Source organism: Hippoglossus stenolepis, chromosome 9 (assembly GCF_022539355.2).
Source record: "Hippoglossus stenolepis isolate QCI-W04-F060 chromosome 9, HSTE1.2, whole genome shotgun sequence".
Classification (NCBI taxonomy): domain Eukaryota; kingdom Metazoa; phylum Chordata; class Actinopteri; order Pleuronectiformes; family Pleuronectidae; genus Hippoglossus; species Hippoglossus stenolepis.
In genome coordinates, this window is record NC_061491.1 from 26568882 (window position 1) to 26595428 (window position 26547).

General features: G+C 45.2%; 1 protein-coding gene across 1 annotated transcript in view; it reads left to right on the plus strand.

Annotated features, from left to right (window-relative positions):
* The first annotated feature begins 771 nt into the window (after positions 1-771).
* The window catches only part of bmp2k (BMP2 inducible kinase), a 37750-nt gene continuing 11974 nt past the window's right edge, over positions 772-26547 (plus strand). Inside the window, 10 exon segments of the mRNA XM_035166720.2 lie at positions 772-1780; positions 15174-15292; positions 17006-17111; positions 17716-17858; positions 20131-20252; positions 22183-22264; positions 24735-24867; positions 25770-25873; positions 25963-26042; positions 26138-26286. Of these exon segments, the coding sequence (XP_035022611.2) occupies positions 1633-1780; positions 15174-15292; positions 17006-17111; positions 17716-17858; positions 20131-20252; positions 22183-22264; positions 24735-24867; positions 25770-25873; positions 25963-26042; positions 26138-26286 (1186 nt within the window). The 5' untranslated portion in view covers positions 772-1632.

Here is a 26547-nt window from a genome sequence, read left to right on the forward strand (position 1 = left end):
ACAAAAAACCCTGAACTTTCCACAGCAGAATTTATGCGTCATGTTTTTGCCTCCTGCTGCTCTACAGGCTCCGCCCCTTAGCCTGAATGTGCCAGACATTTTTCAGTCGTTGCAAAATCATTTGACGTGAACAAACTCCCCCTGCGTTCTTCCTACGTGAAAGGTAAACTCAGGGGGAAAGGGCTAGAACCACTTTTCCGAGCATTGCAATTCAAATTAAATTTAAAACGCCGTCGTTACCAACTTTTTAGCCTAAATTTCCTCTGATATCCTAATATGGAGCCACGTTTGTGCATGAATCACATTTAGGCCAAAAAAATTGATGTAAATGAGGCAGTTTCCAGTCGTATTTGAATGTCGGGGCTTCTGGACACTTTGATGACACCACAGGAGCTGTATGTTGTTGTTTTTACGTTTGAAGAAGTGGTCACCAGCTACTTCAACTGTATTAGATTTGACTGCAACTCTGTTCACCCCTAAAAGTCCAAAAGTGTTTTGTGGACTCAAACACTTCACCCACCACCTCCATCAGTTCATTTTCATTTTTGGGGTGAACCATCCCTTCAATCTTGATTTAGAATCTCATAATGTATCTTGTAAATATCGTGTCTGTTAATTATGACTGAATATTATTCTGTATTTTTTTTTTTTTTAAATGTCAGGTAACATTGTGTCTGGCACCGTTGCTCTTCCATACCCTCTCCACCCCCTCACCAATCACAACACGGGCGGGGGGCGGGGCCCGCGTCACGTTCGGTTGTCTCTGGTGAATAACAAACCGCCCACCTGCTCTGCAGCCTAACGTCAGGGAGGAACCACGAGTCTGACCCGGGGGAGCGGAGATGACCCAGAGGGACCGAGCCAAGGCGCCTCGTCCGGGGGACACCTCTTAAGCTACGGCCGCTGTCTCGTGTGTGTGCACCGGGGCTCCCACCGCGCGCTCCTGGATCGTCTCGGCCGCCTGGCGACGCTCGTCAGCCGCTAACCACCAGCACCACCACCACCACCACCGCAGCAGCAGCAGCAGCAGCTAGCGGGCTAACTAGCCTCCAGTGGAGTGGACAGGTAGCGGAGGAACCACAAGGAGGATTTGAGGAGGGTCGCCCCGGGGCTGGATATACTCCCGGGAGGAGGTGTTGATTAACCCGCCGCTTTGCTGCGCTTGTCCTCCCCCCCCCCCGGCTCCTCGCTCCGTTGTCCCCGCAGCCTCCTGACCCGCTCGCCGCCCGAGTTCATGCGCGCTAGCCTCGGCTGCAGCTCGCTAGCAGGGATGTGTCACAGCAGCTAACGGACCCCACACTTGTGTTCGCCTGTGAGAGGGGGTGTGTGTTGTGTTGTGTTGTGGTCCCCGAGAGGCCGACGAAGGGGGGGTGCATCATCCCGCCTAACGCCTGCTCATCCACCGTGCCCTTTTAATGTCGTGTCCCCCGCCGGCGACTGGTCCCTCCAGAAGAACCAGACGCGGGGCATGCAGGAGGAGAAAGCCCCGCAGATAAGCAGATAGGACGCGGGGACAGCGACTCAACGGGACCGGACTGTGCGGTTCGATTGACCCACCAAACCGGGGGGGGTTTTTATTCCGCAACCAGGCGGGTGGACTGAGAGAGGGAGAAGAGAGGGGGGGGCGGAAGGATGAAGAAGTTTTCCCGGATGCCGAAGTCGGAGAGCGGCGGGCTCGGAGGGGCCGGGTCCGGCTGCAGCTCCGGAGTCAGCAGCTACTTCGGGAAAGTGTTCGCGGTGGGTCGGTACCAGGTGACCGTGGAGGAGCTGGTCGCTGAGGGTGAGTACACACCCGTCCTCCTCCTGCCGGGATCAACCCCCAGCTCCGCTCCTGTTTATGGGGCGGGGGGGCTGGTAATTGGTCTTTTCACTCCACAGTAGAAACACATTTTTTCCTCCCTGAACATCTGCAGCAGTTTCCCCAAGAAAAGTCTCCCAGAGAGCGCAGACCCCCTTGTCCCAGGCTCTGGTGCTTAAACCGGGACACCAGGGGACATGGCTGGAAGTAGAACTTGAAACCCACCCCTCTTCCAGCTGTGGTCTACATCCTGTTTCTGGTGGGGTGGGGTGGGGGGTGGCAAACAAACAACAGCCTGAGCCTCCTGTGTCAACATCTGCATGTAAACTTCATCCAACATGTTCATACAAGTTCTCCTGCAGTTTGCATGAGGATCAATGTGGTGGGGGGGGGGAGGCGAGTATAAAAGGTTTGAGTCTCTTCTCCTTATGTCCCACTTTTATCCGGTTAGTCGTCAAGGTCGTTTTTGTCCACGAGGAAGTGTTTAGTCTTCTTTTTTAAATGCTCGTCACTACAGAATTAGGTGTAACTTGAGGAGACTTTACTGGAAAAAGTTCAGTCAACCTTCAAAATAAGATTCTCAGATATGGTTTAGTCTATACTGGACACTGGATTGTTAAAAGATCTCAGGCTTTTCAGTTTAGACTGAACCTGAATATCGGGTGTGAAAGGTTCGGAGCCCGGTCCAGAGCAACGGACCAAAATCTAGATGTGGTGTCTCTATCCGGTTTTAACTGAACCAGGGTTCCACGTAGGTGGCGGTGACAGGAAACACATGTCACACCAAATTCTTGAGTGCGCTCACTAAATTACAATGTGAAACAAACACTCACCGGATCAAAGGCAGACGGTGCAATAAAGACATGGACCTTGGCCCAGACCTTGGCCCAGACCTTGGCCCAGACCTTGGCCCAGACCTTGGCTCAGACCTTGGCCCAGACCTTGGCCCAGACCTTGGCTCAGACCTTGGTTCAGACCTGGGTTCGTGAGAACATCTCGTTGTTTTAAAAAAAGGATTTAAAAAAAGCTGCTTTCAGACAGACACTGAGTTCCCCCAGAGGAGCTTCATGTGTGAAAAGCTGGAAAGTTAAGAGACATATTAATAAATATATTTAGCCTGTGAGTTGATAACATTACTGAAATGGCCAAGCATGTTCCTTCAAGTGTCACCGCGCTGTGAACACAACACAAACCTGATCTCACTAAATTCCGTCTGTGTCATCATATAATCATGTGAAGTGGTTCCGCTACCAGCAGACAACAAGGTGACACTGGGACCTTTACTCATCATTGAGTCTCCAGGTAAGAGCCGGGTGTCTCGGCCTGTCTGGGCCCGTCTGGGCTGCTCGGCCAATCATATCGCACTGTAATCAATGTGAAGCACAGTATGTGAAAAGTGGAAAATCGCACCTTATTCATTAAGGTATAAAGATGAATGTCAGTTTCCTACTAGAGCAGATGTACGATTACTTTACTGACAACTTTCGTAGAAGTGTAAGAAGGAGGTTTCAATTCTTCTTGAGACAATAAATGCGTCCTGTTGTATTTACGGTGTCAAACAGGAAGAAGGGGCAGAGTTCTAACAATAACTTTTTAGTCAAATTAAGTGCAATGAGCCAAATCAGTATTTGTTCTCTAATGGAAGATGCTACTTCAGTAAGAACCTGTACAATCATAATCCCTTTCTACCATAACCATGACCCACTAGAGGTTTCTATCTATCTGTTCGGAGTCCGTCCTGTGTCGTCTTATTTTATTCTTACTTTGCTGTTCTTAGTTTTCAAACTAAAATGGGACCAGCAGCATTTCCAAAATTATCATTTTCCGGCGCTCAAAAACTCTGTAGTAGTGAACGTAGCAAAAGCGATATTTTAAAACTCAAATGTAGTATCGTGGATGAAGCCTCTCGACCCTCGACCCTCGGTTTGTGATAAATCCTGTTCTCTGTGCATTTTTAAAGCAAGAATAAACCTACTACCAAGAAACACCGAATAGAAAACTCAAGAACAAGCTACAGTAACGTTATATACACGGTAAATCACTCAGTTCTGCATTCGTAATGTAAACACACACTCTTGCACCAGCAGCTTGAGGATGCTCTCGTGCAGATGGAGCTCTCTCCGGTGTCCTGAGTGCTGAGGGAGCGGAGAGCTTTACTCTGCGAGCGCTGGTCCCATGCGCTGCCCACTCAGCAACACGGGCCCTCTAACCACCAGCCGACCGCCGCTCCGCTGAGCTTCTGGGTAACCAGCCCTCAGTGGGACGTCTTGTTCTATTTAAAGACCCGCTGGGCTGGTAAATAGGTGAAAATATCAGGGTGAGTTTACCGCTGTTGTGGCCTCGAGCGAAAAAAAACACACAACTGATGCTATCGATCCGTTGCTTCCTGTTCTCTTCATCGTGCTTGTTGCCAGATGAGGTAAATAGCGGTGGTAAGTTTCCAGGCTGGTTACTCAGGGGCCGACAAACCTGCGGCTGCACACTGAGTGTCACTGGGTCAGTTGTGCGACTGATGTCTCGATAGTGAATGGATCATGTGATGTTTGTGAGTGGCTCATTCAACTGTTGCATAGCAGCTGTGCCATTTTAATGAGGAGCACGAGTTTCCCCGTAAAGCCCGAACACTCGGATATAGTTTTTCTGTACAAAGGAAACCAAAGAAAACGCAGGAAAACATTACATCACTTCAATATATATTCAAATTAAACTCGTATTAAGCTCAAAAGCTCCTGACACCACTCGGTGAGCAGTTTTTTCCAGTGATACACGTGTATCTGCAGAGCGGGATGGTTTCTACATCGAGTAGGAACATAGTCATTTCCGTCCACTGCCCTTCAGGCTCTGTGGTTTCTCCTCAGCTCCGTCGGATTCTGTCTCCGAGAGGAACTCAGAAAATGACAAGTGGGAACAGGAAGCATCTGTGAGCATGTCACCCTCCATCCACTAACTCTTACTGCACCAGGTTCCTTGTCCCGGCGCGGAAAGTCTAGGAATGCACAGAAATACATTTGATAAAACTATTTGGAACAAGTTTGGTAGTTGCACAAAAAGCTCAACAACGTTTGCAGACGTCAGACTAGAAACACGGGATCTCTCATATCCTGACACTTTGTCTTTACGCACACAAGAATAGTTTTAATTTATTTCACTGTGAATAAAAACAGTTGCATAGAAAAGGGAAGCCAAAGCGTCTCAATTGCCCCCTGGTGGCTGGCTGTAGTATAGGTCAAAACCCCCTCCGTGTGATTTTAGGTCGTTCTTATCACACTGATGTTCAAGTGTTCGCGTTTCTGATAAGTTTTGTTTAAGTTTAGATATCGAACGATATAAAAATGTGCTGCATCGTCTTGTTCGACAGCTGAGTGACACCCGACTGCTCGGGCGCGTATATTGGTGGAATCACGTCATTTATTCGTCTGCAGGATATTTTGACAAAATTTCTGGATAGTGGGCGGAGTTGGAGACACGTTGTGAGTCTTTATAGACAGTCTATGATGTATGTGCTCGTTCATACCCTAGATTTTGTATTCTTCTTTAAAAAGTCCCAGTTTGAGAGCAGGCTCACAAACTGCTCCCAGAGTTATTGCTCCGGTCTGCCGCGGTAATATTTCATCAAGCTATTTGCCGAGCAGCAGCAGATAACCGTCTCTGGAACCTGTGGTGTTTGTCAGCTCAACTTGCACAATGGCCCTTATGTCAGTGTTATTAATTGACCAGACCACGACCGGTACGGGTCTGCTGTACCTTCCTCTCGCTGCAGGTACAAGGTTAATATTTGCATGCGTCGGTTATTTCTCTTTCTCGTGGCTGGTGGTTCCATTTCCAGTTTTTCGAGCACGTTAGCTGCAACTTTATTATTTCATCACTGCGTAATTCCAGACTTTGTGAGTTTTTTAACCCTCCTCACATTGGAGAGCTTCACATCAAGCCTGCCTCTCAGCTGGTCCGTCTCTGATGACACACGTCTGTCACTAAACAAAAAGCCCCTTTTTCTCTCGACATGCTGACTTCACATAACTTCACCCGGGTGCTCGCTGTCAGCGGAATCTTGACATGTTGTCTCTGTGAGTCACGGGGCTGCGGAGACGGCGGCGGCGCGAGACGTTTGGCCTCGGCTGAAGCGACTCGCTGACCACGACGAGCCACGGACCGTGCAAACAGAAGAAACGCAAACACTGTCTCCGTGCAAACAGTTTGTGTGTGTGTACGCGGTGAGCACGTGGCCTCTTCACCTTGGCCTTTGTCTCGTGGGATCTGGCCCGACGCCATGCATTCACCGAAAGCCTGTTTTATCAGTTCAAATGAAGTTCCGGCTGATGTTTCTCTCGCTTATACCAGACAAGCGCTTGGGAATCGTGTTTGATAAACTCTTTGTTGAGAAGATAATAAATAGAAGCTGAAGCCAACTGTTGAGTAAATATACTTTCGATATCTGCTGCCCTTTTGGTGTCCGACACAGTTTAGATAACGTGAAAAGGCTGAGTGATGTGGTTGAAATCCGTACTAGTGATAATATTTTCCCACGATAGTGATTGAAAACCAATTTATCTCCGTTGGTGTTTTTACAAAGATGCCTTGCTCACAGCTCCGGTTTAGTGTGGAAGCAGCTCTGAGTTAAAACAACAGCCAGATAAGAATTTACAACTCTGGAAACCAGCAGTTGTTTCTCCTTGCGTGTGTTCGATTGGCCAACACAGCGGCTCGCAGGATGACCTCACATTGTGTCAAAGTTGAGTTATGCACAACTTTTGTTTGCATGACCCTGTTTTCTGTTAGGAGGACGTATTTCCTAACAATGGGCTTAACTTGTCTCTCTGTGAGGAAAGAGCTGTGGTTGTCGTGTTGTGAAACAGATGATGACGAGTAAAGATTGAAAACTAGGATGTCACTTAGTAAAACTCAAACCTCCACCAGGGCCCAACAGTCTCCTTACATCCAATCGAGCTGCACCACATAGATCATAGATATCTGTCCCCCAAATACATTTCTTGTCGTCAAGATCCATGAAGCATCTGATAAATACTACATTTAAGATGAGATAGGATCAAATCATTTTTTCACGGGAGCCAGATATTCAAAAAGAGGAAAACAAAAGAGCTAGTGGAAAGTACAGCGTGGCAATAAATAGGCGATAGAATAAAATGAAAATATAATCAGGGTTGATTTGAAATTTAAAAAGTGAGATAAAAAAAACTATCATATAACACCGATCTCTTCAGATCTCTGTACAGATTGTTTACACAGAGCAGGTCTTATTGTTGTGATTGTCATAAGACTTCATCGATCACTGCAGTTCTGATGTTTTTATTATTAATGACCTATTGAGGGGGGGGGGTGAGAATGCAGATTATTAGCATACTGTACTGGTGATGAATAGGCACATTGTGCCCTTTTGTTGTCTTATTCCAGAGCCCAGAAAGAATGCTGGTACGATGCAGCACTTGGTCCCGTGATGGGAATCGGTGCCTTTGTGCTTGCTCATTGAGGCCTTCTGTTTCTGCATCTCTGCCACTGTCCCCCCCCTCCCCTCACTGTTTGGTGAAACTGCAAATGAATGATTTTCTACCAATTCATCGTCGCCTGATCTGAGGGCGGGCATCGAGCCAAACGTGGGTGTGAACTCGGCTCAGAGGGAGACTCCGAACAGGAAGGCTTTGACATGGACAGTACAGCATTTCACTTCAGTGCAAATTAACATTGTTCCTGTATTCAGTTAAATCTAATTCAGTGTTAGAACAAGGTAATATTCTGCTCTTGTGTCAGAGCTCAACGTTTCGTAACTCCTCATCCTGGGAGATGTCTTAGTCACAAGTGTCTTTTGGAACCAGAGACAACACCAATCTGTTTTTTTTAATTTTTCTGTGGAGAAAAAGTTTGTCCTTCAAGTCCGTCGAGTTTATCACCAAACAGCTTCCAAATCTGTCTAAATGTAAATATTCAGAAATCATGAATGTCGATATTTCGCTCGGGTGTTTCCGTCCATAAGCCTTCAGGACTTGTGTAAATATAAAAACCTGTTTCCCGGCCTGCTGCTAGTGGAGGCCCGTTTTTCCAGACACTTAAGTACACGTTTGACGCTGATCACAGTCTGTATGTGAGCACACGTGTGATTAATGCACGACTACACCGGATTGGACGATGAGTCAGAAGTGACGAGCGATTGGCTCAATCTTAACGACGGAGGCTGTGGGAACTGTAAACAAGTTGGTGCCATCCCGTCACTCTGGTCTTATGAAGCAGACTATTTGGGCTGGATTCGGCATGTTTGAATATCGGGAGGAAGTGGAGATGCGTCGTCCGTCTTTACAGTCGGTGATGATAACAACCTGTGTCCTTCTCCTTCTGCAGCACCTCTGTCTCGTTCCCCTTTTCACCCTTAAAGCCTCCGAAGCAACGGCCACTTGTGTCTGCCGGCTCAGTTCTAAGCCCTGTTGAGGTTTGATGAATGAGAACCAGCTGCCAGAACCTCGCAGCTCACTAAGCCCAGGATATAAAAACATGGACAGTTGTTGCTGCACCAACCTTTTATGGAAGAAAGACCTCTCCGCACACTTAAAAGCTCCTCGCATCTTTCACCTCCGTCAGGGTGGGAATGAGATAAACTGCAGTGAGAGGCCAGAGTGTTCTCACTTGTAACACAGGAGTGACTGTGCACACCAGAATTTAGCTGAGTGTTGTGTCCTTGAAAACGTTGAGATGAAAGTCCCGCTCCCAGGTTGAGGTTATCAGCTGTTCTCTGAATGCACCTTTCATTCATTTCAGTCCAGTTTGCCTGCAGCATGTCACCACCACCACCACCACCACCAACCACCACCACCCCACCACCCCCACCACCACCTCTGTTTGGGCAGAGTGTCACCTTCACCTCAGAAAGTAAACAAATATCTGACCCGAAACAACCTTTGTCATATCCCTGCTATGGCCGTGCATGCTAGACTTTGTCTCAGAGGGAACTTAGGCGACAGTTTCTGTTAAGTTGCTTTAAATTCCAAATTAAAACTTGCGCATCTTCAGCAAATATTTATCTTTCAAATAGATCTATCATTAAAAACCCGGGGTAGGTTTTTATACCTTGAAAGGGCCAGAAAAAGAAATGACAAGGTGGTGCGGTGTTCTGCCAGTGAGAAGCTCGCAGAGTGCAGAATTTCTCACCTGCTTGTTAAAGAGTTTAAAAAGAAAGACTGTTTTATTTTCAGGCCGAGCACCTTGATGGTTCTCTGAGAGTTGCTGTCGGCTAACTCCGGTCGACTCGAGTGAAACAGATTAAGCAGTGATCTTAAGTCACCGGCCTGAAGTCGCTCTTTGTAGGTCAAACTGTCTCAGGTAGGATGAGCTGATGAAAGTAAGACATCCCAACCTTTTTATATTGGTTCCCAGTATGAAACCTGGGTATATTTTGCTCCTACATTCTGAAACCCACACGTGAGATTGCCTGGACTTTGATGTACCTTCAGTTTCCCACTTACCAAATGGCATGTTTGGCCGCAGCATTAATCAGCTGAACAACAAAAAGTTTCTTTCCGCATTAGTCTGTGTAATAGCAAATCTCAGAGGATTTCCTAAAGCGCAGGGGATCAAAAAGTCGTTATTGGTAATTAGCAGGAGCAGCTGGCACGGCGTGGCAAACTGGCGAGGGCCCCGACGCCCGCTAATGGAAATCCATTTCCTACGTTAACTGTGGAGAATCTGGCACCTGTTAGTCCACAAGAAGGAAGCATCTCCACGAGTAGAACTGAAGGTATCAGACACCAGGTCCCTGAAGATGGAAGAACCATATGGAAGAACTTTGCTTTGGATTAGGTTTTGGTGTCGTTACTTTTTTTTCCCGGAGGCCGTGTTTGTTCTGCAGCCTCGAGCAGCGTGTGGTTTGTCTTTGTTGAGACTGTTTCCACATCAATTTGTGAATGATATTTTATCTGTGTAAGAACCGTACTTCAGAAAGATTCTATCATTGGCGTCATATCAGGTTTATTTTCCAGTGTGGCTGATGATTACAGCCTCAGCAGCTTCAATGCTTATCGGTCAAAGACAAACAGTAATTAATCTAATAGTTTGTTAAATCTCTGGATGGTAAAGAAAATGTCAATGATTATACTAGAGTGAAAAGCTGAAATCAAATAGATCAGAAACGTGAGTTGCTTCAGATCTGATTGAATATGTGAGATCTTGTGGCTGCTTCACCGAAGCCTCAAGATGACCAGTGAGATATTCAATCGTATATTTATTACTCAAAATACTTGATTTCTTATTCATGAATACCACAACTACAGGTTTTTACCTCTTATCATTTTACTTCCATGTCAATGCAAAAGTAATTTATATATCTTCTACTACAGAGGATCCCTTCTGTGAAATAACACTCACTTGAGGGGATGTTGGTGAAGAAAGGCCAAGAAAAGATATGCAGGTGAAAGAAGGCACATAATTCTGTTGTCTAAATTTCTCATTTTAATCGTTTAGCAGTGGGGAAAAATGTTGAACTTTACATAATTTAACAAAGTCCCTGAGGAGTCCTTCAAACAGTTTTTGTAATTCAGTGCAACCACATGCAACTTAAGTTAAAGTTACACTTATCGTAAAGCTATGAAGACTTGCAGGGGAAGTGTTGTGGGTTTCATGTTAGAGGATGGGGGGCCCTGGAGGAAATACCCCAGCCTGCTTCAAAAAGAAACAGCATTTTCCCCACTTCCCCCACACTGCTGACAGAGGCACTGTCAGTTGAACTACACTCTTAGTTTGCGGTTCTTAAAAGACTTCGCGCTTGCTAAAGTAAAAAGCAGTGGGTTAGAATGATGAAGAGGGAAAAAACAGATGTCAGTCAGAGAGTGGTTTGTTATCACAGATGACATCATGCGGCAGAGGAAGAACATCTGTGCCTTTTTTTTTTTATGCTGAGCAGAAACTATAAATGCATCCTCTCTCTTTGCAGCGTGTTACTTAATCCTCTAATCCTTCCTCGCTGAGAGACTTCTCTACCACTTCTGAAGTTTTATTTCTTTTCTTTTTTATTCTTGCCTATATCACAAGGCAATGCAGAGTCTCTGTTTCGCAAGAGGCTGCTGAGCTCCTCTTTCAAGCCTCTTCCACGAGCTGTCATGTGGGCTGTGACCGTCCCAGTTAGTCAGGAGTGATGTCAGGGTCCCTCGTGCTGGATGCAGAGGAAAGTTCTCCGATAATTACAGCCCTCACTCAGTCACAGGCTTTAATGTCAGTAACACCCCCCCTCCCCCACCACCACCACCACCACCACCTTTCCTCTTGGCCTGATGGGTGCGGGGGGTTTTCCTTCCAACTGTCACTGACAACTGACCACGTCCTCACGCTGAAGCCCTTCAGGAGCCTCTCAGCGGTGCAGCCAGGAAACGGGCGAGCAGGAACAACGACGATGAGACGTGACTAATGGGTGCTGAGCGTCGGACATGCCCGTCAGCTGTGCTCTGGCACCCTGAAAGGTTTCACTTACACGTCTGTGCATGAGAAACATGGCCGGGCTGTATTATCGCTCTGTAATTTAGATGTGGATCTAATCGTCTTTTGATTTTTTTTTCTCGGTCATCTGTCAAATCGGGCCGCAGTGATTCAAACATGGGGGAAACGTGCGGATTTATCAGGTCCCGGTGTTTCCCACGGAATTAAGATCCAGTGGGTGTAGCTGCTGCTGGGGGTGGCTGTTGTGAACATGTATGCTGCACACCCGGTTCAAGGGGGGGGGCAGGTGTGCGCTGCCACATTTTAGGCAATTCATGGTAATGGGAAACACTATAAATGGCAAATACCTTTTTTAATACAAGCCACATCTACTTGTCTCTCAAGGTTGAGGTTAAATAACGTTAAATCAAATATTGATTAACCCAGAATCTGTTTATCAAATCCTCATTGATCAAATGGTATATTGTCGACAGTTTGTTTTAGTTGTTGATGTTTGTGAGCATCTCATCATTTACCCTGTCTGCTCCACACACGATGATATTTGCATTTCCCACCCAAGCACCTTGTTGTTTTTCGTGGCATGTTAATGTTTGCATCAGTGAAGCCAGTGTCGGTTGCAGACAGCTTTGTTTGTTGTCGCTGGTTGAATCCAGCCTCCTGTACAGTGAGGGACAGTGCTGTCGGTTTTCCTCATTTGTCCAGGAAGTTGGTATGCTGCGCACAAAGCCCCTGTGAAACCCATCATCCCATCCCGGAGCCACTCAGGAGAATAATACACTCACCAGTGTACCACTTGCATGGCTGGCATAGTCGTCCGGGGGCAACAAAAGGCTCAGGGTGGAGATTTAGTGAGAACCAGATCCTGGAGCATAACGCCCCCACCCCGTCAGTCCTGCAGCAGGCCGACATGAAGCATTTGTCCGGATGTCCTGGACTGAGGCCTCTTGTCTTCTCTTAACTTGACCAAACGGAACAATGGCTGCCGGCGTCGGTTTGTACTGACAGACACGTAACAGCTAGTGTCAGAGAATCTCATGAAGGGATGGTTTGAGGTTTCTCCTCTATAATATAAATTCTAGTGCATAACAATTGTTTCTATTATAGACGAACGTGAGAAAGCCGGTCTTGGATATTTCCCATAGAACCATTGCTCTTTAAATACTGTTTGACATGACCAGTTGCTATTACATCATCAGGAGGGAGTGCGACTCAGATACTCTCAGCTTTGGTGTGAGGCGTTTTCCTTTGTTCTGCTGCTGAGAACTACATGACACTGTCAGTGGAAAGTACCAGTGTTATGCCGACTGACAGGAGAGAGACACTGTGGTGTTGATAGGATATTAAAACCGAGCTGTAACCAAGACACCCACTTCATGTCTGTATCACGCTCCGACCATGAACTAGCCTTTTACCGCGTGTTCCCACCTTGAAACTCCTGCAGCTGGCCCAGAATCTGTGCTCGTGCTCGTCGTCATAGATCATCTGTAGTTCCAGAACACATCGACCTTGTGTGCCGTCCTTGACAGAGGCTGCAACACAAGTTTTGTGGTGAGTTATAGACGACAACAGTTCAAGGACCTTGAAGATTCAGAGCAGAGTATTCGCACCAATCGTGAATCTCCTGAACAGGGAATTGTCTCGTAATCCGTAAATTTGTATCTGAGACCACTTGTCATTTGGCCCCTTGCAGGTGAACGTGACAGTCTGACACGAGACATGTTTTTCAGTCTGCATTAGGTCTAAGGCAACACAGTGGGAGTGGAGCTTCCCAGTTGGTTCAGTGTTCAGTTTTCCAGAGAAGGTTAGCTGCTCCTTTGTCTCTTGTCCACGCTGAAACAGCCGGCTCCTTTCAGCTTCCTGGCCCTTCGCCCGAGCAAATGGATTTTGCCTTGTGAAATCTGTCATCCGGTCTAATCATCCCCCCCCACATGTTCTTGCCTGCATTATCTCCTTAAAGTTGATGTCAGCTCTGTCTGCAATCCTACATCTGTGTGTACATAAAGCCTGGGAACGACTCACTGGTCGTTTTTTTTCCATACACACCAGGGTCATAAAGCAGAGTCTGCATCACGTATCATCGCTTAGAGCTCGCTGAAAGTCCTCGTCCTGTTATTTTTAAAAGTCGGTCCTCTCACAAGACTGTCATATGATTCAGTTCCCCCCCAAGTCTCTGGGTGGCTCCGCACTTAAGTGCCTTGTTACAGGAAATCAATGTAAACCCCGGCACTCCGGTTTGGAGTGACCATCACGCTGACCTTAGCGCACAGCGCCGACCCAAGGCAGATCAACGAGCAGCGTCCAGCAGGTGTGAACAGCTCCGGCTCAGGTTCTTTGTCTTGGCAGAGTTTCGGTCTGTGTTTCCATTCTTTTTTGAAATGGCAGCAGGTCTGAGGATAAAACTGCCGCGACCGCTCCATTCAGAGAAACAGGGTCTTTCTGCTCCTTGGTTTTAAATCATTTTGTGTGTGTGTGTGTGTGTGTGTGTCAGCATCATCAGCATTATATTTTATAAGCTGTTGTTATTTTTCTATCCCCTCAGCAGCATTTCTATTGACCTTGTTCTAAAGCCAGTAGAAGTTTGCAAACTCCAGGGCTGAATTCTAAATATGGACGGGGGAGAAACAAAGATGGGTCTTATTTTGGAATGTCACGAGAACCGATACTTCCTTTTTTTTTCACAGTATCACAGGCGCCGAACGATACTGACCTGCCGCTGCTTCCCTCCTCTGCCGAGTAGACGAGTCATCAATCTGCTGCTTGTTTACATCGGCGTGCACAAGTGTGAACGGGGGGGGGGAATTAGTGAGAAAGAAAATGGACAAGTGGAGTTAAAGTGTCACTCGGGTGCTTCACGGTGGTTTCTGCTGTTACACAATCGGCTGCTCTCCTTCACTGTGTTCAGTTGCAGCGCTGCCATAGCGGCTTGTCTGTTGTCTGATTGGCCGCCTGTTCCCTCCCCTGTGCTGCAGGACGGCACCAGTCCCCCAATCTGATGTGTGCTACAGTAACTCTCACTGTTGTGACAACATGCAAACACTGTGCCTGAGTGTGTTTTTATGTTGGCTGTGAGTTGCAGGTGCTGGAACCTCAGTTCACAGGCCTGTGGGAACGCACAGGTTCAACCGTCCTCACAACAAAGCTCCTGAGATTTGTTTTTAAACATAAAGCTGATGGACTCTTCAATGCAGGCCTTTGTGTTCACTGGTCACTTTAACCCCCCCCCCCCTTTCTGCTCATTCCCAGTCCAAATCCATGCTGTTTTTTCAGATGACCCAAGGTAACTTGTTAGGGAACAAGCTCGCCATTGTGGATCTTTTCTTTTTCTCCTCGCTGGTCCGTGGACTTTGATGCCCGCCACTCAATGATTCAGGGAACCTCTTCTAATGAGACGCGGGTGCTGTCCTGTCCCAGTGTGTGTCCTCTCACTCAGAGACCAGGACAGGGACAGCAGCTTGTGGCACCTGGTTAAACACCTCACGTCTAAACATCCTATTTAACAGCAAACTCCTCTCACCCAGGGTCATTTCAGCTTCGTATCGTAGTCTGGTAAATCCTTTGTGTGTTTTATAAATCAAGTGACTTCATTTACTCCAGGATTAGACCCAGCTGGAGATTGGCCAGAGCTAAATGAGCTTATGCTTCTACAAGAAATAAGACGGCAGTTAGCTGCTGCTGCTAAATAACAGCTTATGGAAACCTTTTATAAATCTTTGATTATATTTAATTGGATTGACAGATTTTCTTTCTACAAGGAAAAACAGGACAACTGGGGCATGAAATGTCTTTTCATGGACAGCTCAACATATCTGTGTGGAGTTGAGTGGTTTCGGGGGATGGGGGGGGGATCACTGTTGTGAAATAACTTGAGCTGCTGTAAAATGTATGAAAAGACTAAAAAAATCTGCTGATGTAACGTCAACTCATCATCTTGTGTATTTTTTCCCAGGAGGCTTCTCTGTGGTGTTTCTGGCTCGTACGCACAGCGGCGTGCGCTGCGCTCTCAAGCGCATGTACGTCAACAACGTCCCGGATCTGAACGTCTACAAGAGAGAGATCACTATCATGGTAAGAGCCGCTTCACCGTCTTCCTGCTTGTCTTGATTCTAAGGGCTTTGCCAATTTCGCATTCATTTTGATTTCCTCTAATATTAATCAAAGATAATGGGGTCTGGCCTTTTTTCAGGAGTTCACAACAACAGAAAAACATTCATGACGTATAATTCTGCTGTGGAACGCTTAGTGTTTTTATTTTTCGGCACATCGGCTTTATTGCCAAAAAGCCGCCGAATCTCGTGTCTTTCAAAGTTAACGTCTTCATCACGTCTTCTCTTATTCATCTTACGACATTTAGCGTCCGCCTGTTAGAAACGCATCAACACGATCACACGCAAATTTATTATTCTGCTGTATTCTCACTTGGGCTCTTCCAGACATTGGAAAAAGTTCCTGAAAATGTCCAAAGTAACGGAGTCAAACATTTGCATCCTCCGGGAAATTTCAGGAAAATGCTCGGACTTCAGTTCATGTCTCAAAGCAGCACAAGTCTTAGTTTTGGCTGCAGTGAGTGGAAAACGGGCTCCTCTCACTTCCTGTGCTCGGAGGGTTTAATGTGAACCTGAACACGTTGTCCTCATCATCAGATTCTCAGTTTTCAGGTATTTAACTTAAGCACATAATTAGTTTTTCAAATGGAACACAACCCCTCATTAAGGAAGGTGCACATGCATGTCTTCATTCCACCTTTTCTAACCAGTCCTGTTTTCCAGCATTCCAAATCTGGCCGGAGCTGAATTCACCCACTCGACTTAAATATATCACGCAGAGGTGTCACTCCTGTGATCACAGCTAATAATAAGTCGACGTGTTTCATGTCCTTCAAAGTGAAATAGGTTAAATCTGTGAAACCAGGAGACTTGTAGGACTTGGACAACAGCAGATGTCCCGTCTTGAACGTTTGACCCCAGTGTGTCAGTGAACGGCTCACTCTGAGCTGTTTGGCCAGCTTTGTGTGTGTCTGTTGACTGCCTCATCAGCTGGAACAATGTGTAGCGCGCGCACACACACACACACACACACACACACACAGAGAGAGCTGACCTTAAACACTGACACAGCTCTGGCCTGTTGGGACGTTGCCTTCGGTGTGTGTGTGTGTGTGTCGGTTTCCACAACGCTCGCTCTCTCTCCTCGTGCTGCGATCCAGCAAACAAACAAGAGACACTGATGCTTTAATCCAGTGAATTAATCAAGTTAGGAAAGATTAGCGGAGTTAGGAGAGATCAGCGTGTTGCAAGAACATGAAAGAATACAGAAAAGCATTGACGACGAGGCTGGACCGGATTCAGCTGGACGGTGAACCTTTTGGAATGTGCTCAGTAAAGATGCCGTCACAGGCAGTATTTCTTCTCCGTTGGTCTTATTTGAAAGTGGTTTCCATAGATTTACAGAGTGAAACCAGGACGAGGGGTGTGAGCAAATGTCACGGAGACTCGCAAAGCAGAATCAAAGCTTTGGATTAACTTCATTCACGTCGGTTTGAATCCCTCATTTTCAATAAAGAAGCAACTTCTTACTGCTGAGCAAATACAGGCGAAACAAGTCCCAGCATGAATACTCCTCAGTGTGTATTGAAGGAGGCTCGAGTGCATGTCAGCAATCCACACGTGTACTTTATCACCTAATTGTTGAGGACGTGGAACCTACATGGATCCTGTTTTCTTTAATCTTGCTGTTTCACACCTTCTTTAATAAACGTCCACCTCTTGATCCCGTGTGCAGAAGGAGCTCTCGGGCCACAAGAACATCGTCGGCTACCTGGACTCTACGATCAGTCCCGTGTCCGACAGCGTGTGGGAGGTCCTGATCCTCATGGAGTACTGTAAAGGTACAAAATCTGTTCTACTTCAGTGAAGCTGTGGTTTTTCTTACTTATATCTGTGACCTCTGGGTTTCATGTGGGACAGGCTCCATTAGGGTTATTTTAGGACAAATGTCTGCACACACTGTTGTCCTTGAAACGTAACGCTGTGTGTCAGCTAGAAGGGGAAGTTACTGTCACGTACTCCAACAACAGATTTCCTTTATTTTGTAAATGCTTGTGACTCTAAAATATGGTTTGAGCTGATTCTCAGTGATAATGAGAGGACTTTAGAATTTAGATTTCTATAGCAGAAATTACATCGATTCACATACATGTCTGTGTTTATGTTTGCAGATATGAAAAGCTTTATTTTACACGATAAACAAATTACAAAAATTCTATATATTTGTTTGCATTTGTGTTTTCTTTCTATTTATGGGTATTTATAATCAATCTTATTCTTTAGCTGTAAAATATCAAACCTCACTTACAGTTCTTTGTCATAATGGTTTGATTAAAACCTCATAGGCCTCCAAACATCCACGTATGAATGTAAGCAACGGAAAACTGAAACCTATTTTAACAAATACTGCACGAGGGTTAAATCACTGTCTGTCTTCTCCTGCAGCCGGTCAGGTGGTGAAGCAGATGAACCAGCGGTTGAACGTGGGCTTCAGTGAGGCCGAGGTCCTTCACGTCTTCTGTGACACCTGCGAGGCCGTGGCCCGGCTGCACCAATGCAAGACGCCCGTCATCCACAGAGACCTAAAGGTGACGGGAAGCTTCCTCTCTTTCCTCCCTCCCTCCCTCCTTCTTCTCCTCCCTCTGTCCTCCTCCTCAAGAAGTCACCTTACAGTCACCAGCACAACTTCTCAGATCCTAATGTGACGTCTTTAGAATTATTTTGTCAGAAGGAGGTTGGACTTTGTCATTATTTAATGTCCTATCTAGTGGGTCTGGAAAGGTGAATTTGAAACAAATGACAAACCAATAAAGATATTGTAGAGGAAGAAGCAGGTCTTCTCTGGGATTTTCAAAGATGTCAACACAATCAAAAAGAAGAACTGGATTCTCTGTTTTGTTCCAGTTGTTTTTGAGGTCGATCATCTGCTCGGTCAGCAGAAGACGGAACGCTCCAGTTTCACTTCACTTCTTGTTTTAGCTCCTGTGCTTCCTCACTTGCTCACCTGCTTCCTTTACCAGCTTCTCTTATTTCCTCTCCTTCCTCTCATTCGATACTCCCTTGATCTTTGCTTCTCCTCTTTCTCCAGGACCTTCTCCTACCAGCACATCAAACAGACATCTTCCTAATTCCTCACTAACTTGATTTTTCAGAGCACATTTTCAAATCAAGTGCGGCTACGCACCGGCTTCATCCGCGCTCTGGCGAAGCTTGGATGCCGGTGGTAGTTTTCCCACCCTGGTTGAATTCTCCTCAGTGCCCTGCTCTGTGGGCCGCTGTGCTCCGTCCAGTTGGACAAGCCTGTGAACAGAGCGGTTCCTTCAGCTCCACAGGCCGCTCCTCTGTTCGCTGTCTGTCTGTGCAGCCCACGTGGCTTACGTAACACCGCAGGGACACAAAAGACCACGGAGGCCCAGTCACACATCGCCAGGGAAAGTGAGAGTGCAAAAAAAAAAAAGAAGATGGAAGCCCTTTAACCCTGAGCTGTCAACAGCAGACACTCGGTGTTTCTTTCATTAGCTCCGTCATGAATCTTTCTCCCTTCACCTCCTTTTCTCTTATAAAACACTTTTTCAGGTTTCATGTCTCATCTGTTTTCTTTGTCTTTGTTTTCTTTCTCGTTTCCAATCTCTCCTCCACCTTCCTTCACTTCTGTCAAGTAGAACTCGCATGTACATCCACTGCATCGTGTTGTGACGGGTAGAATAGATTAGATAAGATAAGATATTCCTCTATTATTCCCACTGTGGAAGATCTACGTCTTACAGCACCAAAGAGAAAAGTGAAAGTAACAAGCAAAAGTCAAAGTAAAGATGGAATATAAACACAAAGAAATATAATGATTAGAAAACAGTATATACAATGGAAACAGAATATATCTATTGTAAAAGTATTGCACATTATATGAAGTTGAAAGTGCACAGATGGAAAACGATTATTGCTCAGTTAAATTAGTTGGAAACCTGAGCTCATGTTGTATGTATGCTGCACCACATTAATTCTTGTGTTTATCATATTTGTTATATTTTATATTTGGTTCTCTTTTTGATATTTAGATATTAGGGCTTCCACAAAACACACCACAGCAAATCCCCTGTATGTGTAAACCTATTTGGCAATAAACCCTGATTCTGATCCATGCAAACAGACGTCCTGCTCGACTTGAACCGTGGGCACACCCGCCCGGCGTCAACGCAGCTCATACGTGTCGTTCCAGTATTACTCTTACATTGCTCACATAGTTTAGAACTAGTTTAAAATCGAGTTTTATCTGGAATCTGTGGCCTGAAACCCGAAAAGAAACACGTCTGCTGTCAGACTGACAATCTGTCTCTTTCTCTCTGACCACAGATCAGCTTTGATCGGACTCCTGAGGCAGAACTACTGTAATGAGGCCTTGTCACACTACTGTAGTAAATCAGATGTGTGTGTGTCTGTGGGATTTGTGTGTTTTAACAAGCAACTTTATCCACTAATTGTCATCCTTGCCCACAGTGGTGTAATTGTGGATGAGCTTCGTCTGGACTCAACCCCCAACATCGTTTTTTTTTTGACAAAATAAAAGCAGGTTGCGTCTGTAGAATTAATCATGAGGACACAGGATGAAAACACAAACACACACACACTTTAAAAACAACAACTGCTGCTTTTCCTTTCCTTTCCTGAGGGTGATGAAGGTTGGATTGAAAACACGGGTCCAAAAGTTCTGTGGCTGCGTCTCTGTTATTGGATAATTGCTGTGGCAGGTTTTAAGTGATTCACCTCAGTCAGTTGAGACAACATTACAGTCGACAGCATCCATCACTGTGTAAGTCCTCATGTTTCCCGTATATATGTATTCATGTGTTTGTCTTTTACCAGGTTGAAAACATCCTGCTGAACGACCAGGGGAACTACGTGCTGTGTGACTTTGGAAGTGCGACTCACAAGGTGCTGCTGCCACATAAAGACGGAGTCACTGCGGTGGAGGACGAGATTAAGAAGTACGTTGTCTTTACTCAGTGTAATCCAGTACCTGCATCATTGCCAATAACGACCAACATGTACTGACCCTCCTGCACCATATGAACCTTCACCTGCATTTCCAGTTTATTTCCTTATCTGGAGAGTCCCTGCGAGAGCTGACATTCCAATTACCAATACCTAATACAGGAATACTGTGGCACTGTCTTGCCAGATTAGCTCGTTCGCCCGGGTGTCACATTTCCATCGCCGCTGATCAGAGCCAATAAAAACCAGTGTCTATTGTAGAGTCATTTGAATCCGTTCCCAGTGCAGACAAAAGCCAGATGTTAGCAGGTGTTAGTGGTTGTTTTTTTTTTTACCAGTGGAAAATGGGCTGAAGTGAGGCTACAGCAGAAACTGTAAAAACCTGTTTTCTGAATGTTGAGATGCAGTCACATGGAAAAACAGCAAAAAATGAACAGAAAACACTTAAAATAACTTTATCAACTTTGTCAACTCTGCACATCTTTCCTTCAAACATCACACCAACACAAAAACTGTAAATCACTAAGAACAACACAACTCTGTCACATTCTCTCTTACTCATACCGCCGGCAGTTTAGTGTCTCACTAAACTAAATTTGGCTCGGTGCCGTGACCGCTGTCATAAACGGGGTTTTCACACAATGTGTTGTAATTTTTTTAATCTTTTTATTTGCGTCCACAAAGCAGAAGAGAAATCTTGTAAATCCCACAGAGCTGCGATACAGTGTCATAACTTCAAATAAACCATAAACACACCTGCTACTGCCGCCGCGGTGTCGCTGGTCCGATGCAGAGGACGGTTCAGTGAGAGGCGGTAAACATGACGCACCTCTGTTGTCACAGCTCCTGCACATTCACACTCTGATGTGTGTGTGTGTGTGTGTGTGTGCAGTTGGTTGTGTATTTATTCTATTTGTGTGATGTCAAATCACAGCAGTAAGATCAGGTCCATCAATTTTCCCACATTTACAGCTGCAGTAAAGTGAGCTGTGCTTATCTTCAGTATATGACCGTGTGTAAACTCTCCTCCTCGTGGTCATTTAGAAACTATCAGGCCTCTGAACCGCGGTGACTCACGCTCTTTATGTTTCTGGTAATTTTCGGTTCTCTCAGTGAACAAAGCCACAACATGGCGTCATCAAAGAGAGAGAGAGCAGTAATAAACTAAGAACCTTCCCACCAGTAAAATGGAATTGTAAAAATATCTCATTACACATAAAAGTTCCACTGCAGCAAACGTACAGAGCTGCTTACAAAAGTTAAAGAAGTACTTAATTGTGCACATTGTTCGAAAGATGGAGTATTTTATTAATCCCAAAGGTAAATGTAACTATGTGGCGTTATTACATTAATAGTTAAGCTGTTATATCGACGGTACAGAAAGTTTCAGCTCATTTTTAAACTTTAGGGTCGACGACTTTAGTGTTGGTTCACACTCACTTCGCTCTCAGCCACAGTAGAAAGATGTTTTCAACTGTACACACAACCTGCGGCACACAACCTGCGGCACACAACCTGCAGCACACAACCTGCAGCACACAACCTGCGACACACAACCTGCGACACACAACCTGCGACACACAACCTGCTCAGCAACAGAGACAGCGACCACCTGGTGGATGTGGTGGAGTTTGTAGCTGCAGAGCTTTCACACCTACTACTTGTCTTAATTCAGTCTGAACCAAACATGTGTGAAAGGTGCTTCAAAATCATGTCCGACCAAAAGATTGGTTTTGTTCGTGAAGACACTTCTTTGGATTGGAAGTCACAGGAAGTTGAGACAGAAATAAACAATATAAGAAAAGAAAGAAGCGGAATGAGCACTTTCACAATAGTGAAAATCCCGAAACCGGAGTAAATGAACTTGTTCACCTTGCCTCATCTCTGAGCTGTCATTGAGTTTCTGTTGTTTCTGTATCTCAGGTACACGACCCTGTCATATCGGGCACCGGAGATGATTAACTTGTATGCAGGGATACCCATCACCACTAAAGCTGATATATGGGTAAGGTGTTGCTTGGTGTGTGTGTCTGTCTGTGTGTGTTCTGTACCCTGCAGGGCTGGTTTGTCCTGGCCGCCGTCGTTCTGCTCTGACGGGTTCCTCCTCCTCTCTGGCTCTCTCTCTCGCTCTGTGTGTCTGCTCCTCGCTCGCCCCTGGGCTGTTTGCTTCCACCAGCTCTCCAACAGTTTTTTATTTTTTATTTTTTTTGTTCCTCTCATGAAACATTGAGCAACATCATTCACAACAAAGCCAACGACTCCATCTGATCCCTCGTCCTCTTCTATTTTCTCCCCATTTGAGATAATTAGCCTCCCTTCAGGACCAGTAAGCTCCAGTGCAATGGGCCTGGGTTGATATGAAGGTGAGAGGCAGAGAGAGGCGGCAGGAAGGACTTGGACAGCAGCCATTTTGAGGAGTGGTGGAGATTGCAAAAGGCCCAGGGAGTCCGTTAAGAAGATGTAGCTGTTGATGACACATCTGTAGAATTAAATGTCTAGTTTCTACAATCCTTACTAGAGGATCGGGAGTTTTCTGAAGCACTGACACATTTTGAAAAGGACACAAGCCACAACTCAGTATTCTTTGCGATTCTTTGTTATTTACATATATACGTTTAAAAATGAACAGACGGAAACTTTAAATCCAGAAACACATATTTCATAAAACCCTGGACGAACTACAGAGCACCTTCAGCCGCAGACTCCCTCGACCTCGCTGTGTCCGGGGGCTGAACAGGAAGTCATTGCTGTCGACCGCCATCACACTTTACAACTCATCCACCTCCGCCTGTGAACAATGACCTGCCCTAAATTCATAATTTCTCAGCATCATAAACATATGTATGCGCTACACTGTCCCTCCTGTACTCCTGTTTTTATTTAATTATGTTTATATTGTTTCTAAGACTTTATACTTTAAATGTCTCAGGGCTGCTCAGTGTCCTGTGTTTAACTGGGGATTTTTTTTATATTTCTGCATTTCTGTGCTTTCTTTACTTTCCGCTACTGAGACAAATTAATTTCCTCTGCGGTTCATGAAGCCATCATTTTCTTTTTTTTAAATATTAAATGGGCCTCTGGTTAGAGCATGACAAAACTCCAGACCAACTTCCTGTCAACTGTCTCCTGTGGGTCTTACTTCCTGTTCTGGGTTCAGACACGTCTTGAAGCTGTTCTTATTCTGTGTCACACACACGTCACACACACGTCACACACACGTCACACACACACACACACACACACACACACACACACACACACACGTCACATGAGTGTGTTCACGCATGTTGGTGCACATGATGTGTTACTGAGTTTAGGAGATTACCAGCCTGGATCAGCGCGGTGGGAGATGAGCTGTGAAGAATCTCTCTTTTCAGATTTAGACCTTGAAGAAAAACATTTCCTTTGATTCCAAAGTCTCTTTCATCTCCAACGGCATCATCAGCGATAAAAGATGCTGCAGCCAAATATAGCAACAGCTGATTATGTGATGTGGGAGCAGAGCACTTTTCCATGTAGCTGTGTTTGGATGTGTATTCTCCAGAGGAGACGTTTTTAAAAAAGCAGCTTTTTATCCTGTGACATAAGAGACATTAATTCTTTGTTAGACTCTCCTGTCGAGCTCAGGGGGTCGACAACATCAACATCCCACACACGAGGGGCCGTAAGAGTCCGTGTGTGTTTCCTGTTCATGGGACTTTTACAGATTAGCAGCGCGGCTTCGTTTCCTTTGGGACCTTGAACAATTATCACAGTTTATTGTAACACGAAACGAACTCGCTCCCCCAAGGAGGTTTTCATTTGTGTTTGTCTGTTGGAGTTATAACGCACAAACTTCTGGACGTGCATGGATCATTCAAATGTTGGTGTGGATCAGGATCATAGAGGACTTTTCCCCCACTTTCTTTAACATTATAGATCGATTCATGGATCTTGATGAATAAACTGATATTTGAACGTCTGCAATTTGGTGCAGATCCAGATAAAAATCCAGATCTCTTGGATTCAGTGCGGTTTCATCAGGAGACCGTTGGGCCCTCGGTGGATGTTTCCGCTCTACTGAATCTATTCTACTTCTTCTTCTTCCTCGACAAACACAGTTCAGTTTGTTAGGTAGTGTTTGTGTCTGGTGTGAGGGTCGTGAGGAAAGTACCTTAAATTCTAGTTTAGTTTAGTCACAGTTTATTTCTGACATTGTGTATCTTTTTAACAGTTGGGGTTTAATACTGAAACCTTTTCACTGCCAAACAAACTAAATAAAGATAATTTATGTGTCAGAAACAACCGTCAAACCATCACGACTTAAACGACCTAACTTACTTTCCACTTTCAGAGGTTCAGTTTTTACCGTTTTACATCTAATGACCTTGTTCGATTCAGTCTCTAAAACTTTGTTATCGTGCTGACACGGACATTTGCAATGACTTGTGTGATCTCCACTATAATCCCCTGGTTTCTCTCTTTTCTCTCCTCAGGCACTGGGATGCTTGTTGTACAAGCTGTGTTTCTTCGCTCTTCCATTTGGGGAGAGTCAAGTTGCCATATGTGACGGAACCTTTATCGTTCCAGATAACTCCAAATTCTCCTTCAAGTTGCACTGCTTAATCAGTAAGTCTATTGGTCATTCACGTTAATGATGCCAGAATGTTTGTGAGAATGATTGTTTATTGATTTATCATCACCTCAGAATTACTTTCAATCTCTGTATTAGTGATTTAGGAGTTATTATAATCAGTATAGATAAATAGGCTCTTGATCCTACATCTGTGTTTACTCTTGTTTGCTTGTCTGAGAAAATTGATCATGAGTCTGTTCTCTTCTAACGTAACCTCTTTCCAGCCAATATTCGTTCATCTAAATATTTGCTGTATGTGTTGTGAAAGTATTATTTGTTTTCTTGGATATGACCCATGTCCAATTATTCCTTCCCCCAAATCCCCTCACCGCAAGTATTTATTTATAAAGGGTCACAAGAAAACAACAATTTGTACAATTTAGATGAAACACACTCGAGAAAACATAACTAGGATTATTTTATATCCAATTTCTGCCGATAGATCCTTTTACCTAAATCTTACACACTAACACAAACTGGAACTTGACTGTCGACTCCACCTTTTGTTAACGTTAAGTTTTAAACATATTGAGAATTTGTACAGTCCTGTTTTTCTAGAAGGAGCTAATATATATTTTCATTATCTAGATTGTAATTCCCACTAGCTGTCGTGTTTAGATGTTTTACAGCATTCTGTTCCTCACAGATCTGTATCAGACTGGAGCTGTCGACACATCTCAGCCTGTTTGAACCAGTCTGTCTGTTTTCTTTCATGTTATTTCACTTTCCTAAAAGTTTGTTGTGGTGGAGCCTCCTTTTTTTTATAAATCTTTTGACCAACAGCTCCACCGTGTGACCAGAGAGGGACGATGCACATTAACTATCACACCAGCCAGTGTTGCTCTGCAAGGTTTTTTTTTTTTTTAAACGACGTCTCTCTTTCTGTCTTTTCCAGGATACATGCTCGAACCAGATCAGGAGAAGAGACCAGACATTTACCAAGTGTCCTACTTTGCCTTCAAGTTAGCTGGAAAAGACTGTCCGGTGCCAAATCTCTTCGTAAGTCACTGGGATGAAGTGTCCATCATGGTTTCAGCCGTCACCGTCTGTTTCTCTTTAACACAATTCTCCTGGTCCTCTTCTTACAGAACTCTCCCATCCCCACGACGCTCCCAGAGCCGCTGACGGCCAGCGAGGTCGCTGCTAGGAAGAGCCAGACAAAAGCCAGGTAACGATAAATCCCTTAATCTGACATTCAGCTGCCGGACGTACACCAGAGACCGAGGGACGTCACACATCACCTGTTTGATTCCCTCTGCTCAGGATAACGGAATCTGTCGGCCCGACGGAAACATCGATAGCTCCCAGGCAGAGGCCGAAGGCGGTGAACAGCAACGTGCTGCCCCTCGCCAACACCGTCACCCCCGTGACGATGACCGTGCCTTCGGCTCCCGTCAGCAACGGACAGAAAGGTTCGTTTACCACGAGCTGATAATTAATAAGTGTAGACGTTTCAGTCGTGTTGAAGGAATGCTCTTATGTCAACACTCGTACAGGAAGTCATTTTGTGAGAATGTTGTAGAGGAAACTGATTTGGTGGTGGTGAGGTGCCCCCTGACTGTAGAAATGTATTTTATTCGTAGGCTCAGTTTGAGGGCAGGAAAAATGTAAGTTTTTAATTAGCAAATGTTGATTTTCTACATTGTTCATAACTCATAATAATTATTCTCAAC